The sequence below is a fragment of the Phyllobates terribilis genome, unplaced genomic scaffold, assembly GCF_046119375.1.
Source record: "Phyllobates terribilis strain yellow unplaced genomic scaffold, ASM4611937v1 Scaffold_13__5_contigs__length_258822181, whole genome shotgun sequence".
In the NCBI taxonomy this organism is placed as follows: Eukaryota; Metazoa; Chordata; class Amphibia; order Anura; family Dendrobatidae; genus Phyllobates; species Phyllobates terribilis.
Genome location: NW_027362773.1, coordinates 245,398,979 through 245,414,629, shown reverse-complemented (window position 1 = coordinate 245,414,629; position 15,651 = coordinate 245,398,979). Strand labels below are relative to the sequence as shown.

The following is a 15,651-nucleotide window of genomic DNA, read 5'->3' as shown; positions in this document are numbered from 1 at the left end:
CCTAACCCTCATTAAAGAAATAGTCTGGTCTGGAAATGTGCAAGAATTGTAGTTCTTTCAAAACATATTTATGGTCAAAGCACCATACAAATACAAGAGAAAAGATCAATGCAGGAAGATGCAGCACATCACAATTATAAAAATAAGTCTTTATTATTAATAGATATGGAAAACTCATGCTACATAAGAATTAAAAACACTCAGGAGTGTATGTATAACCATTATCCCAGAAACAATGTAATGGGACTTAGGATTGAAAGAAAATCTCCAACCAAAATGAACCAAAAGCCCAAAAAATTAGCAATAGGACAGGCATAAAAAGTATATACCAAAAACAATCAAAAATACAAAAGGTATACAATGTAGTTAGTGGTTGGTCAGCACCATGGATTGGATATTGATAAATACTAGTAAAAATAACCACGTAAATACCAATTTAACATAAATATGAGATCAATCACTGTAAGAAAACTGCAGATAAAAACACAGTGCAACTGTAATGCAGGTGTCTGGATGCAACACACAGATATCACTAGGCAACGACAGTCAGTGATAGATAAAATTCTATTTAAATGCAGTAGTAATTTTACAGTAATTTAAAGTAACTCTGAACAATTAGTGTTAGTAACTAGGCAAATCAACAATGACATGAATAACAATAAGGTTGAAATATCAAATAAAGTCTTTCACTAAATAACGTAACTGTTCCTTTAACAAGGGTGGTGCATTCATTTGTGGGAGTCACCACACAAGTTCCTTCTGCAGCTTTGGCCCTAGCAGGGGTCACCGGGTTTTCCTGCTAGGCCGCAAGTGTCTTTCTGACATAGCCTATTAAAGCACGTTGAGCCTCCCAAGCACCAAACGGCCCCCTTCCAACCTAATCCAAGCAGACCCCGATACCGTAGGTAATAGCTGGAAGTGATGGCCCTGCTCACTCGTGTTGTCCCTTCGCAATTGCAGGCGTGCCTTTCCTGGTGCAGTCTGCTCTCGGATCTTCTCGGTTTGACTGTCGGCGGAAGTCTCTTGGGCTTGGGGCGGAAAGGACTGGGCCTCGGCTCCTGACGGGCGATGTCTGGTCTCTGAGGCTTGACCGGTGCTGCTCCTGGTTTTGACTGTTGCAGTCTGAACTCTGAGTCTCACTGGCCATCGTCTGGAACTTGTCTGCGATCAGCCAGTACCCAGCTGGCACACGCTTCCTGCTGCGGCCTGTAACTCTCCCTGCAGCGTCTTCTCCTGTGCACATCTGCACCTTGCGCTCTCTTGGTGCCAAAGTCTCCTGTGATTTGGTGTGCAGGGCTTTTCTATGCCGGAATTCTGTCATGCAAGGCATCTGCCTGGGTCCAGCACAAGAACTCAGTCCCCCTGCAATTCTTCTGGTGCAATTTGGTTCCACTTGATTTCGCCTGGCTAGAAGATTGTAGTCTCTCCTCATTAATGGTACATCCTGCAAGAGTTCTTCCGGGAAATCATTGCCTCTTATACCATGCCTGGAAAAAGTAGGAGGAGGTTGTGTGACTATACATATCGCCACCTAAAAGTAGCTTTGTCACGGTTAAATTTGGTTGGAGGCGGGGAAGAGTGGACCCATAGAAGTACAGGCTCGTCAGGTTCAGTCGAACTTTATGCCAAAGTTCGGTTCGGGTGCCAGAACTTGACCCAAACTTGACCCAAAAGTTGAACCCAAACCCCATAGAAGCCAATGGGGACCTGAACATTGGTGTTATGATCTGCTACAGGGACTAAGGAAACACAGGAGATCTGTCCCTACAATAGAACTAAACTAGATCCCTACGATGTAACGGGGAACCTGATCCTGCGATCAGACCCGCTAAAGTCCTCGGCTAGTCTGTACGAAGACCTATAGATGTGAGGGAGGGATCCCTACAAGAACTAGGGACTGGGATAAGTTGGACACCTCCTAGCAGAAATAGTAGCAGTCAAAGACAAACACACAACAAAAAGCATAGAGGTCAGAAGACCTAGCAAAACTAACAGAGAACGGCAACAGAGCACCAAGCTAGCTCAAGAGTAGTAAATACAATGAAGTCCAGCAAGGCCAGGAGGGCGGAGCCGGATTAAATAGGCAAAAATGGTCATGTGACCAGCAAACTTCAAAAAACCTAACAGGAGAGTTCTAACAATTGGTGCTGTAAAATGGTCAAAGTAAGGGCTAGGGGGCTGCAAAAGAAAGAAAAATGGGGGTAAGAGCTGGACAATTGCCCTGAAAAGAAATGTGGATAGGAAAATAACTTAAAATAACATAGAATAAAGGTGGACATGGCAGTGTAGGTAAAAGAGGCAGGGGAGTAGGCAGCCAATACTGTTTTGTGTTTGTTTGTTGTTTTTTTTTGTTTTTTAGGGAAATGATTTTAAAGAACATAAAATAAAAAATAAAAAACAACAATCTAGAACCAGGAGGTGGAGGTCCAAGTGGAGGTGGACGTGGCGGTGAAGGTAAAAGAGGTAGGGAGGAGGTAGCCAACATTGTTTTTGTGGGGGTTTTTTGTTTTTTTTTAGGGAAATGACTTAAAAGAACATAGAATAAAAAAAATAACAATCTTGAAACAGAAGGCAAAGGTCCAAGTGGAGGATGAGGTTGAGGAGGTGGAGGTGGACGTGGCGGTGTAAGTTGAAGAGGCAGAGGAGGAGATAGCCTACACTTTTTTTTGTATTTCTTATTTGGCTTTTGGTTTCTGTTTTTTTTTTTTGGCGGGGGGGGGGTTGTTTTGATTTAGTTTTTTTTTTGGGGGGATTTGGGGAGGCCCCAAAACATTGGGAATGGCAAATCGAATGAACAAACTGCGGTGGAGTATAACAATGGCTGGGTGGAGCTGTCCACGTTGGCTGTGGACAGGTGAATGCGCCTGTCTGTGATGAGATCCACTGCCATCCAAACAGATGAGCTTCAGAACAGCCTGCTGTCATTTCCCCCTGGCTGTGCTGAACTTGGTGGTGCAGGTGTTACGCTTACCAGATGAGGAGGCAATAGGCAAAGCGGAGTAGGAGGAAGAGGCAACATGGACAGAGAAACGTGCAGCAATCTTCAATGGTGGTAGGTCATGCGCCAGAATGCCTTCTACCTCAGGACCAGCTGCCACTAGACTTACCCAATGGGCAGTTAGGGAGATATAACATCCCTGGCTATGCTTACTGGTCCACCTATCAGTGGTTATGTGGACCTTGCCATTGATGGCATTGCGCAGTGCACACCTTATTTTGTCCACAGTATTTTTGGGCAGGGATGGCTCACCTGGAAAAGTAGTGGTGGCTGGGAAGCACGTACTGTGGGACTGCCACCATCATCAGTTTTTTAAAAATGTCTGTCTCCACCAGCCAGAATGGCAGAATTTCAAAGGCCAGAAATTTTGAAATGCTGTCATTCAGGACCATGGCTTGTGGGTGGGTAGGTGGGTAATTTCACTTTGTCTCCAGTGTTTGTGGGATGAACAGCTGAAAGCTTCCATGGGACGGTGTGGAGATGCTCAGTGACACTGCTGGTGGTGGGGCTGTTACATCCTCTCTTTGTGATGAGCCAGGTGGCCCTCTTGATTGGGAGCAGGAGGAAGAGGCCAAGACCACAGCAAAAGAGGGAGCAGGAGGAGACTCAGAGCTTTCCTGGTTTTTCAGGTGCTTACTCCACTGCAGCTCGTGCTTTGAATTCAGATACTTCTTCATGCAGGTGGAGCTCAGGTTCAGAACATTTATGCCTCGTTTCAGGCTCTGATTGCACAGCGTGCAAATCACTCATCTATTGTCATCAGTACATTGCCTGAAGAAATGCCACACATGGGGGCTCATCAGAGCTGTCCTTGGAGTGCTCATTTAGTCAGCACAGAGGGCAGTAGCAGAAGACGTACTGGCTAGGGGACGGCCACTGTGCTTTTGCACCGTGCTCCCTCTTTAGTTGCTGTGCAGCTGGGGCAGCGTGACGACCACCTCTTCCTCCAAACTGTGCACATCACTAGGATGACCTTCACTCCATGTGGAGTAAAGGACCTCATCATCCCACACATCATCTTCCACCTAGTCCTCACCCCTGCCTTGCCGGTCTGCACACTGCAGAAAGACACAGCAGTTGGCACCTGTGTTCCGTCATCATCAGAGATGTGCTGCAGTGGTCCGCTGAACGTGTGTATTAGCGCTCCCACGTACTTATCCTCCAACTGTAAAAGTGGTTGGGCATCAGTACACTCAATCTTTTCCACTTGTGGGGCAGGGCCAGGAGGATGGCGCATGAAACTCCAGCTAGCGGACTCATCAAAAAACAGAAGTGACAGCTGCTAGACTTGGAGCTCAGACTGTTTGGGTGATTTGCAAGGGGCTGAAGTGGAAGACAGATGCCCATGGTCCGCAGGTGCCAAGTGTGGACTTTCAGCAGAGGACTGGGTGGAAGACAATGTGAAGGAACTGAAGGCAGTCTCAGCCATCCAATCTAAAACCACTTCAACATATCCTGGTGTCACCATTCATCAGCGGTACTCAGGCCGACGAAATTACGCAGAATGTCCTCATGACAGGACGTCTCCGGTGTGCACCAGAGGAAGGTGTTTAATTTGGGCACGTAGCAGGCACATAATGACCACATCCTCTCCCTGCAGCAGCTATACCATAACCAACAGCAGCACCATGGCCAGGGCCAAGTCCACGTCCCCTAGTTGATGCTCTCCTCATTTTCCCACCCCAAAAAAGTGCACAGTAGAGAAAAGAAAGTGCCCAACAGATTATTGCACTCTTAGGGTATTCTGCTCCAGACTGTTAGGGCATGCTGCACCAAGCTGTTAGGACACTGTGTACCAGGCTGTTAAGGCACACTGTACCAGGCTATTAAAGCAAACACTGTGCATCAGTCTGTCATAGCATGCTGCAACAGGCTGTTAGGGCATTCTACACCAGGCTGTTAGGGCACTCTACACCAGGCTGTGAGAGCTTGCTTCACTAGGCTGTTATAGCACACTGCACCAGGCTGTTATGGTATGATGCACCAGGCTGTTAGGGTACTCTACACCAGGCTGTTATGGTATGATGCACCAGGCTGTTAGGGCACTCTACACCTGGCTGTTATGGTATGATGTACCAGGCTTGTGCGGGCACTCTACACCAGGCTGTTATGGTATGATGCACCAGGCTGTTAGGGCACTCTGCACCAGGCTGTTATGGTATGATGCACCAGGCTGTTAGGGTACTCCATACTATGCTGTTAGGGCTCGCTTCACTAGACTGCTATGGCACACTGCGCCAGGCTGTTATGGTGCGATGCACCAGGCTGTTATGGTACAATGCACCAGGCTGTTAGGGCACACTACACCAGACTGTTAGGGCACACTGCACCAGGCTGTTAGGGCACACTGCACTAGTCTGTTAGGGCACTGTGAACCCGGCCGTTAGTGCACTCTACACCAGGCTGTTAGGGCATGCTGCATCAGACTGTAAGGGAACTCTACATCAGGCTGCTAGTGCCCTCTAAACCAGGCTGCTATGACACTCTACACCAGGCTGTTAAGGCACGCTGCACCAAGCTGTTAGGACATGCTGCACCAGGCTGTTAGGGCATGCTGCATCAGGCTGTAAGTGAACTCTAAACTAGGTTGTTATGGCACTCTACACCACGCTGTTAGTGACCCCTACACCAGGCTGTTATGCTCTCTGCCCCAGGCTGTTACAACACTCTACACGAGGCTGTTATGGCACTCTACACAAGGCTGTTAGTTCCCCCTGCACCAGGCTGTTATGGCACTTTACAACAGGGCATGCTGCATCAGGCTGTAAAGGAACTCTAAACTAGGTTGTTAGTGCCCCCTGCACCAGGCTGTTATGGTACTCTGCACCAGGCTGTTATGGCACTCTACACAAGGCTGTTATGACACGCTGCACCAGGCAGTTAGGGCACTCTACACCAGGCTGTTCTGGCATGCTTCACCAGGCTGTTATGGCACTCTATACCAGACTGTTATGGCACGATGCACTAGGCTGTTAGGGGGGCACTCTACACAAGGCTGTTATTGCAAGCTGTGCCAGGCTGTTATGGCACTCTACACTAGGCTGTTAGGGCACGCTACACTAGGCTGTTAGGTCACGCTGCACCAGGCTGTTAGGGCACACTGCACCAGGCTGTTAGAGCCCTATGTACCAGGCTCTTAAGGCACTCTACACCAGGCTGTTAGGTACACCAGGCTGTTAGGGCACCATGCACAAGGCTGTTAAGGCACACTACACCAGGCTGTTAGGTCACGCTGCACCAGGCTGTTAGGGCACACTGCACCAGGCTGTTAGGTCACGCTGCACCAGGCTGTTAGGGCACACTGCACCAGGCTGTTAGGACACGCTGCACCTGGCTGTTAAGGCACTGTGCACCAGACTGAGAGGAAATGGCCCTAACATGGCCACGCAGCCTTTTAACAAATTTTATTCGACACTAAACCCAAACAGTAAAAGGGACTTCCGGAAAAAAGTCCCTGTTCAGAGTTCAGCACCGGATAGTCTGGTACGAACCCCAAACTTTACAGTGGAGGTTTTCTTTCTATCCTAAGTCCCATTACATTGGTCCTTGACACTGTTGAGTGTTTTTAAGTGTTAGCAATTCTTATGTAGTGGGATTTTTTTCATATCTGACACTTGCTGCTGGGCTGCACAGTTCTTCCTCCCCTATGTTGTGGATAGTATAGGTCTTTTAGAGTAATCAACTAAAATCATTCATCCACGTTGTTATAAAAGGAGACAAGACAGGAACTCAAAACATGCCTGATGAAGGAAAGTGCTTATTTCCAAAACACATTGGGTACTGCTTTAACCCTAGCAGGGTCACTGAAGTAATGCTTGTTGTGAACTGCAGAGATACCACCGCCGAGGTGCTCTTGGCATCCCAATTCTACCTAATTGAGCTTTGATAACTGTTTATCTCTCAATATCAGCAGATTCATTTTGACTTCTAATCCACAATCAGCTGCACCCATTTAGACATTTTTGATAACAGAGACTCTATAAGCACATATACTTATTGGTGAAGGACGTAAGACACAATATTAGTTTTGAACAGATGGAGTGTGAACATTGAGTTCAGCACTGCTAACCGCTAAGTGAGATATTGTGGCTTTGGTCTAGCTGAGATGTAAGCTTTTGTTTCTGAGTTAGAACAGGTTATTCTATTCTTTAATGTTTTTCATAGTTAAAAGTTGCAACCCACCACTTCCTCCTTTGCGGTATAATTTTTGCATCCCCTCTTTGAATTTATTCGTGGACTATATATTTTACTTTACCAGTAAAAGGAAGTAATCTCTATAAAGTTTCTAAAATGTACTGGCACAATCAGTGGAAAATCCAGAATAGAGAACTGAGTTACTGGCATTTGTCTAGGAATATTGAACTACTTAAAGGGAACCTATCATCTGATCTATGCTGACAAAACCACAATTGCAGCCCGGTATATTATTCTCTGAAATGCTCCGGTCAGAGATGAGACTAATCTCCCGCCACCCCCAGCCAGCTCTACACAGCACTGCAGCAGGTGATCGACAGGTTTATCCCTTTGTGCACACGAGGAAGAGACTAGTCAATCACCTGCAGCACAAGAAGAGCTGGCCAGGAGACTAGTCTGATTTCCAGCTATCATTCCTGGCTGGATCTTCTAACCATATTTTTTCTGAAACATCAGATCATATCACAGAAAGACATAATTGGCAGCAATCGTGCAGTCAGACTCTTACTCGTGCTGCCCAAGCTTCCTTTGTTTAAGTGTGTATACAGAGATATGGTAGATGTCAATCACTGATATGACCACCCACTGGACCAAAGATCTCAGAAAGAGCTGATGTGTAAATGATTAAATCACAAGTTATACTGAATCTTTGTATCACAATATGTGGTGTGGTAGGACGACTCGCTCGGCCACTACCGGAAGTAGACTCAGGAACCCGGGTTTTCTTTGCAGGCTTTATTAGCAGCATAAAGCTCTGCACTCCAGCAAAATAAATACAGCCTTACTTGGCTAAACAACAAAACACAAGATAAACTATAGCACAGTCCATATATGTGTGTGCGGGTCGCACACATAGGTTATGTCCAACCTTCAGCTCCCTTCTGAGCCATGGCTGTCCAGTCTGGAGACCTTGCCTCTCCAAACACAACTCAAAGAAAAAAACAGGACTGAACATTTAAGCATTGCTCAGCCACACCCTGAGGTGGAGGTATAGGGAATGACATCCCTGTGATCTCTATGTCATTCCCCTGAAACCACGCCCTCTTAGTGAGTAAACCCACCAGCATATAACATGCTGGCAGAAAATCCATTGGTTTCAGTTCACACAGGCTAGCAACCGGTGCGACACATACCTCCCCTCATATACCATTCCAGTGACTCTGTCACAGTGTACAGACCATAATACTGGCCATGGAGCTCCTGTTTCGAAGTTGACAGACTCAAAGACCATTCAAGGTTCTCCTGATCTTAACTTGACAGCCTCATAGACATATAAAAAGCTGTTAAGTTTGGGTCAGAAGACCTACAGCCTTCTGTGCTTCATTGTTAATTCATTGACAGTAAGTATATAATGAGATTGGTTCCAGCGCAATACTTGGCTATAAAGATTTTTACTAGTTCTGTATTCGTGTACTGAACTTAGTTATGATACAGATTTTTTTGTACATTGTTTAGTTCTAGTACTGTATGTACTGAGCTTAGTTCTGATACGGTTTCTTTATATTGAGTTTAGTCTTGGTACAGTATTTAGATATTGTGCTTAGTTCTGATAAAGGATTTTTGTTCAGGCACTACAGTATATTTATGTCATATGCTGGATTCTCATAAAAAAGGTATGTAATGTATTTAGTTCTATCACATTATTCATGTAGCTAGCTTAGTTCTGGTGCTGTGTTTATGTAACGAGTTTAGTTCATGATCTGTTCTTTGTTCTGGTACTATGCTTATGTACACAAACTATATCCTTTACACAGAAGTTTCAAAACTTCCATGCATAAAAGTATAAATGTGTGTAAAACTTGCCTAAGTTTTGGTCATTTTATACATTATTTATCATTTCTAGTAATATATAGTGTAAGAGTTTAATATGCTTGATTCCTGACCAATTTATCTTTCATTAAAATTTTCATTTTACGCCACAAAATATAATTTATTACACAATAGAAAGTACAAGTGACAAAACTAATATGAAAAATGAACATGTAAAATTTACAACAGATTGACTTAACAGAAAAGTAAAAAGAATCACTGAAAAATAATTTTTCTTTTCATTTTTGGATTTTTGTTCAATTAGTTTTTGAAGCTGTTTATAAATAGAATAATATTACATTCCTTTTGCCTAAACATTTATTAATTAAGCACGGTTCACATCTAGATTGTGGCTTCATAACGAAGGCCACAGTGCTCTTCTGGATCTACTGCATGGCAACCAATTGCACCAAATGGACCCTGCTGAATTTTGATGGGTTCCACCGCTTTGATGGGAAAAGTATTCCTGCATATAGCTCGATTTACTAAAATCAAATATGATGGATTTTGTGATGGATGCTCCAAAAGGAACCTCATAGTTTCATAATTTTTAAGTTTGAAGGTAGACATAAGTCCTTCGAGTTCAACCTACAGCCTAACATGTTGACCCAGAGGAAGGCAAAAACCCCATGAGGAAGATGCTAATTGCTCCATATTAGGGAAAAATTCCTTGCTGACACCACATACAGCAATCAGGCTAGTTCCTTAGATCAACGTCCCATCACAGAATCTACTATCCATAACATGTAATATTATATTTTTCAAGAAAGACATCCAGGTTTCTGCCTGTGTCTTCTCCAGCATTCACCACATGCAGCCCTTTCATATTTGAAACCATCTAAAATCCCCCATAGACAAAAGAAAAAAAAATCAGCTGAACTGGATTTCAGCTGGATCATCAAGTTTTATTATGTGTATAGGGAACCCTTGACTCTCCTCCGCTAGATGTAAGGGAAGAGAAGGGTCCACATGTTGATTTTCAGTGACAATCCTTTTGTTTTCTAACTATTCTGTAGGCAAACTCTTGGCCAAACCAATCATGCAGGTGTATAGGGTGATTGGGAATAATATTCAACTGAACAAGTGCTCACCCATTAGGTGTTTAAGGTGTTTAGGCACCTTAAAGGTTAGAAGCAACCACAGCACTGTTACCAATATTGGTTTTGTCCATAGTATTTTCAGTATTTTCACTTGGCTTCTGTTCTGTGCCCGTTCCTCCAATTTTCTCAAAAAACATTTTTAGCTTGAGAATATTGGTAGGACTTTTCATTCTAAATGCATAATAAGAATAAAAAATAGGATTCAAACCACTATTTATAAAAACCAAAGCCCCAGAAATATTACCTCCAATGTCCACGACTCTTCCTAACCTGCAGGAGCTCAGAAAAACAGAGGTGATATTAACAATATTAAATACATGATGTGGAATCCAACAAATGACAAAAGTTCCCACCACAATGATGATTATTTTATCTGATTTACGTCTGCCCACAAATTTCCTTTGTTTGAGTTTTCTCCATAAGTTGACGTAGCAGATGATAATGATGCAGAATGGAACCAAAAATCCAACACAGGTTTCCAAAACAAGAAAAATTACCTTTTGCGCATCACTGTTATATTCATGAAGAATGCATTGGAAAGGTTGTTCGTTTTGATTTGGGTTATAAAATGGAAGAGAATGAATTCCGAATACAGCAGCTGTAATCCAAATTAAAATGGTGATTTTTTGAAAAACGCGTTGTCTGGTCCATCTCTGAAGATGAAATGGCCTAAATACAGCCAGGAACCGCTCTATACTCAACAGGGTTATGAGGAAGACACTAACATACAAATTGGAATAGATAACATATACCAAAATCTTGCAAAACACCAGTCCAAAAATCCATTTGTTAACTGCAAATGTATATATCCAGATAGGCAGAGATAACAGAATGAGGAAGTCTGCCAGTGCGAGGTTTCCGATTAACAGCATAGTGACAGAAATATTCTTCATCTTTCCATATATGCTCCACATTACCAATACATTTCCTGGAATCCCAACGATGAAAGCCAAAGACAATAAAGTGTATGAACCAATAGACTTCATAGCGGTGTAGTCCGGACTCTGATCAAATTCTTCAGAAAGGTTACAAGATATCATTTCTGTATTTACAAATATTTGGGTTTCTTAATACAAATGTGTAACTCTGTACCTATAAAAAATTTAATTTTCCTGTTTTTTATTGTATGTCAAACAATTATTGATGCTCTTTTATTTTCGAAAAGTAAAAGTTATTTTTATCTGAAACGAAAAGAATACATATAAATCCATTTTAGGTCAAGAATGCAATTTTTAAAGAAGATTAATTATTACATTGATTACATTCTTATAGGATACCAGTGATGACCAGGCTTTAAAATACATAAACGCTTTTCTTTGGACATATTCGCACCAACAGTTTTTTGCAGTTAAGGCTTTCATTAGTAAAAATATAAAAACAGATGTCCTTCTGCAGCAGGTTGAAAAACAGAAATTAATAGGATCTTCAGGATCAGGAAAAGGAAGTTAACTATGAAATGTGCCAATACAAGGCTGACATGAACCCGAACTTTATTACCCCACTCGCCAACGCTACATGGCAGTGGGAAGAGCGAGGCTAAGCGCCAGAATTGGCGCATGTTATGGATGCACCGTTTCTCGGACTGCTGAGAGCTGATATTATTAGCCACGGAGGGGGCCAGGATCCATGGCCCCTTCCCTGGCTATTAATATCAGCCTGCAGCTGTCTGTTTAGCCTTTGCTGGTTAGATTTTATAGGGGGACCCTACGTCAAATTTGTTCTCAGTCCCCTGTGTAATCTAGCCAGTAAAGGCTAAGCAAACAGCCGTGGGCAGTTATTAATAGCCAGGGAACATTTTTGGCTAATGGCCCCTTCCCCGGCTACTAATATCAGCTCCCAGCAGTCGGCTTTCCCTCTGCTGGTTATGAAAATGACTTGGGAGCCCACGCCACTTTTTTTTTATTTTAGGCTCTGTGCCCATGATCTGGACGTAGCAGAGGTTTGGACGCAGCATATTTTTGCTGCGCCCAAAATGCTGCTTTCTATTGAACACAGGTAAATTCACACATGTTCACTAAACCATGCAAATTACTGCATTCAAAGCATTCTAGTGGTCAAATTTCTGTTGTGGAGACTAGCGACTCCGCAAGAGAAATTGACATGCTGCGGTCCTGAAAGATGCACTGCATGTCAATGTCCACGGGGGATCCGCAGCCTCAGATGCATGCATAGTGGACATGGGATTTCTAGAAATCCCATCCAATATGCTGTAACGTCTGGATGCTGCGGGTTTGACACTGTATAAACATGCAGCTTCAAACCTGCAGCTGCTCCTGATCATGGCCACGTACCCAAATTCACCGCAGCATGTCAATTTCTGTAGCGGAGATGCCAGTTTCCGCTGCAGATTTTGACCGATTGAAGTGTCATTACATGCAGTGGATCTGTATGTATTGACAACAAAAGAACACAGCATTTTGGATGCAGCTAAAATGCGCTGCATCCAAAGTGCTGCTGGTTGCTGATCATGGGGACGTAGTGGCTAAACAAACAGCTGTGAGCTGTTATTAATAGCCAGGGAACATGTTTGCCTAATGGCACCTTCCTAGGCTAAAAATAGCAGCTCTCAGCTGCCTCAGAAATTACATGAATGGAAATGCTAATGAGATTGGTTTAGCTGACACCTAGCCCTTTTGTTTAGTGATGTCAGTGTGTCAATCAGACTCTTTCATTGCTAAACCTAATTAAAGTAAAGAGTTAAATAAATACACATAGAGTAAAACACTCTATTTGAAATACCAAGGAATAGACAACACATTACAACAGTGCATAGAAAATATACATAGCAAGTTTTATTAATAAAGATAAATAGAAGTACACATAGGCAAGGAAAAATACCCTCTTCAAAGCATAGGGCAAAACGCACGTCGGAGTGGTGTCACGCTGGGGTTAGTATTTACCTTTATCTCCTGACTACATCTCTACTCTTTACTCTGTGACCTTGTAGATACGATCCATATTGCCATTCTAGTCTTGGAAGGCTTGTATGAGTTCTTGTCAATTTATATTCAAAGCACTTTGCACATTATTGATTCCTGGCATTCCTCATTGTGTGTGTATATATATATAAATTCTCATTTTTTATTATAGCTTTTTGTATATTGGCATATGCATTCTGGGTCCATAGTGACAGTTTTTCATAGGAGTCTTATAATGTATATTGAGGTCGTGATACCTCCTTTTATATTCTAATTACATGCTAATCCCAGGTGCCACTTTGCTGGGTATGTTTCCTTGCCTATGTCTTCTTCTATTTATCTTTATTAATAAAACTTGCTATGTATATTTTCTATTCACTGTTGTAATATATTGTCTGTTCCTTGGTATTTATGAAATTGGACACACAACGCCCATATTTTGCTTTTGTGCTGTTTAATTCTATTTGAAATACAACAGACACGTTCTTTAATCATTTAAATTAACTAATACACTCTCCCCAGGTCTGACGGTAATCCAAAGGTTAATGTCACACAATTCTTTTTTCAAATATCTTTATTTAGCTCCAAAATGCATTCATTGATGTACAAAAACTCATCAAAATATGCATTAAAAAATGCATTAAAAAGCGCATCAAAAACACAGCAAAATCACAGGAAAACACGCGTTTTTTCTGCTGCGTTTTTCCTGCCAACAGATGCAGAAATGCTGCAGAAATTTCTGCAATCAAATCCTGAACGTGCGCACATAGCCTTACTTGTTAACAAAATCTTTCCCATTTTGGTCACCAAACATCTTTAGAGTCACATAAATAAAGTGGTGTGAAAAAGTGTTTGCCCTCTTCCTGATTTCTTATTCCTTTTCATTTTTGTCACACTTAAATGTTTCAGATCACAAAACAAATTTAAATATTAGACAAAGATAGCACAAGTAAACACAAAATGCAGTTTTTTTAAATGAAGGTCTTATTATTAAGGGAAAAAGAAATCCAAACTTACAGGGCCCTGTGCGAAAAAGTGATTGCTTCCCTAAACCTAGTAACTGGCTGGGCCCCGATTAGCAGCAACAACTGCAATCAAGCATTTGCGATAACTGGCAATGACTCTTTTACAATGCTCTGGAGTAGTGTTGAGCGAGCATGCTCAACACTGCTCGGTACTCGCCCGAGCATCTCACTACTCGGGATGTTCGGCGAGCACCGAGCATTTCCGGGTTACTCGGGCGGGAGCTCGGGTCTCCTCCCTGCATGTTTTGCACTCTTTACAGAGCCAATGAACATACAGGGATTGCCAGCCAGTCACTGTAATGCCACAGCCATGTTGGTTATGGGCATTACAGTGATTGGCTGGCCGCACAGCGTCACCTCGAGTATTTAAAACCGGGCGCCGCCATCTTGGACACAGTTGCCCGGGATCAGACAGTGTAGGGTCAGTGCTGCTGAGTTAGGGAGAGATATATAGTGCGAAATATATAGTGTGGGGTCTCTAAAGCCTGCCAAATCATACAAACAGATATCCATCCCAGATATCAGGCAGGCACGCAGGCAGGCTGTATAGGAGACGCAGTGGTTATACCAACAAACACTGCATTACAGTCCTGTGTGCTACCGCTGCTCAAATTGCTAGACTTAGCCTCAGGTCTCAGGGGCCAGGAAAAATCCTTTTTTTTTTTCATTTAAATTATCTTTTTTTTTTTTTTTTCTCAGTCAGACTGTACAAATACCCGTCTTATTAACCTTTTGGTATTCCCCCCCCCCAACAAAAAAATAAATTGAGTGTGTCTGTGAGTGTTCAGACACAAATATATCTGTTTAAAAGAGTCTGGTGTAGGCCAGATAACTAGAACTGTGGTTTTGCAGTTCCACGGTTCAAATCTCTGTATTATCTACTTTTTTGCATAAAAAAAACATTTTGAGTGTCTCGCTGACTGTTCAGACACAAATATATCTGTTTAAAAGAGTCTGGTGTAGGCCAGATAACTAGAACTGTGGTTTTCCTCTTCCACGGTTCAAATCTCCTTTTTATTACCCTTTTGCCATTGATAGTTCGAGTGTAAGCTATTTTACTTCATTTACAATGGGCAAGGCGAGTGTCAAGGGACATGGAACTGTACGTTCTGGTGATGGTGAGTGCAGAGGACAGGACCGTGGCCAAGGTGAAAATGTGCCACAACCAACAGCCACATCATCTCGCTCCCAGTTCTTGACCAAATTACTAGGGAAGCACACAACAGCACCACTATTGCGAACTGATCAGTGTGGACAGGTTATTAATTGGATAGCAGATAATCCTCCTCTGAAAAGCTGTTCACTGGTCCATTTCCATATTTGGACCCCTCGCCTGCTCCGCTTGAAGTGGTGGAAGAGGAGATCCCATGCAGCGATGTCCAAATATTTGAACAGCCATGGCCACAGGAAGTCGACGCTGGCAATTTGTCACAAGAGGTGGATGATGACGAGATACAATTGCCACGAAGTGAGGAGGAGGACCGTGGTGCGGAAGTGGAAGAGGAGGAGGTGGTGGATGATCTAGTAACTGACCCAACGTGGCAGGAGGACACGCAGATAGAGGCCAGCAGCACACATGGGGAGGGAGGCAGAGTACCCCAACAGGC

The 15,651-nt window shown here is 43.1% G+C and overlaps 1 protein-coding gene across 3 annotated transcripts in view; it reads right to left on the bottom strand.

Annotated features, from left to right (window-relative positions):
• LOC141174449 (leukotriene B4 receptor 1-like) overlaps positions 1-15,651 on the bottom strand; it is a 52,529-nt gene that overhangs the window by 18,867 nt on the left and 18,011 nt on the right. For 2 of the 3 annotated variants that reach the window (XM_073659378.1, XM_073659377.1), the window contains exon 2: positions 10,599-11,282. In XM_073659378.1, the coding sequence (XP_073515479.1) occupies positions 10,599-11,141 (543 nt within the window). In that variant the 5' untranslated portion in view covers positions 11,142-11,282. Of the gene's footprint in view, positions 1-9,321; positions 11,283-15,651 lie in introns of those variants that run through there. The other variant, XM_073659376.1, reaches the window with a different exon arrangement.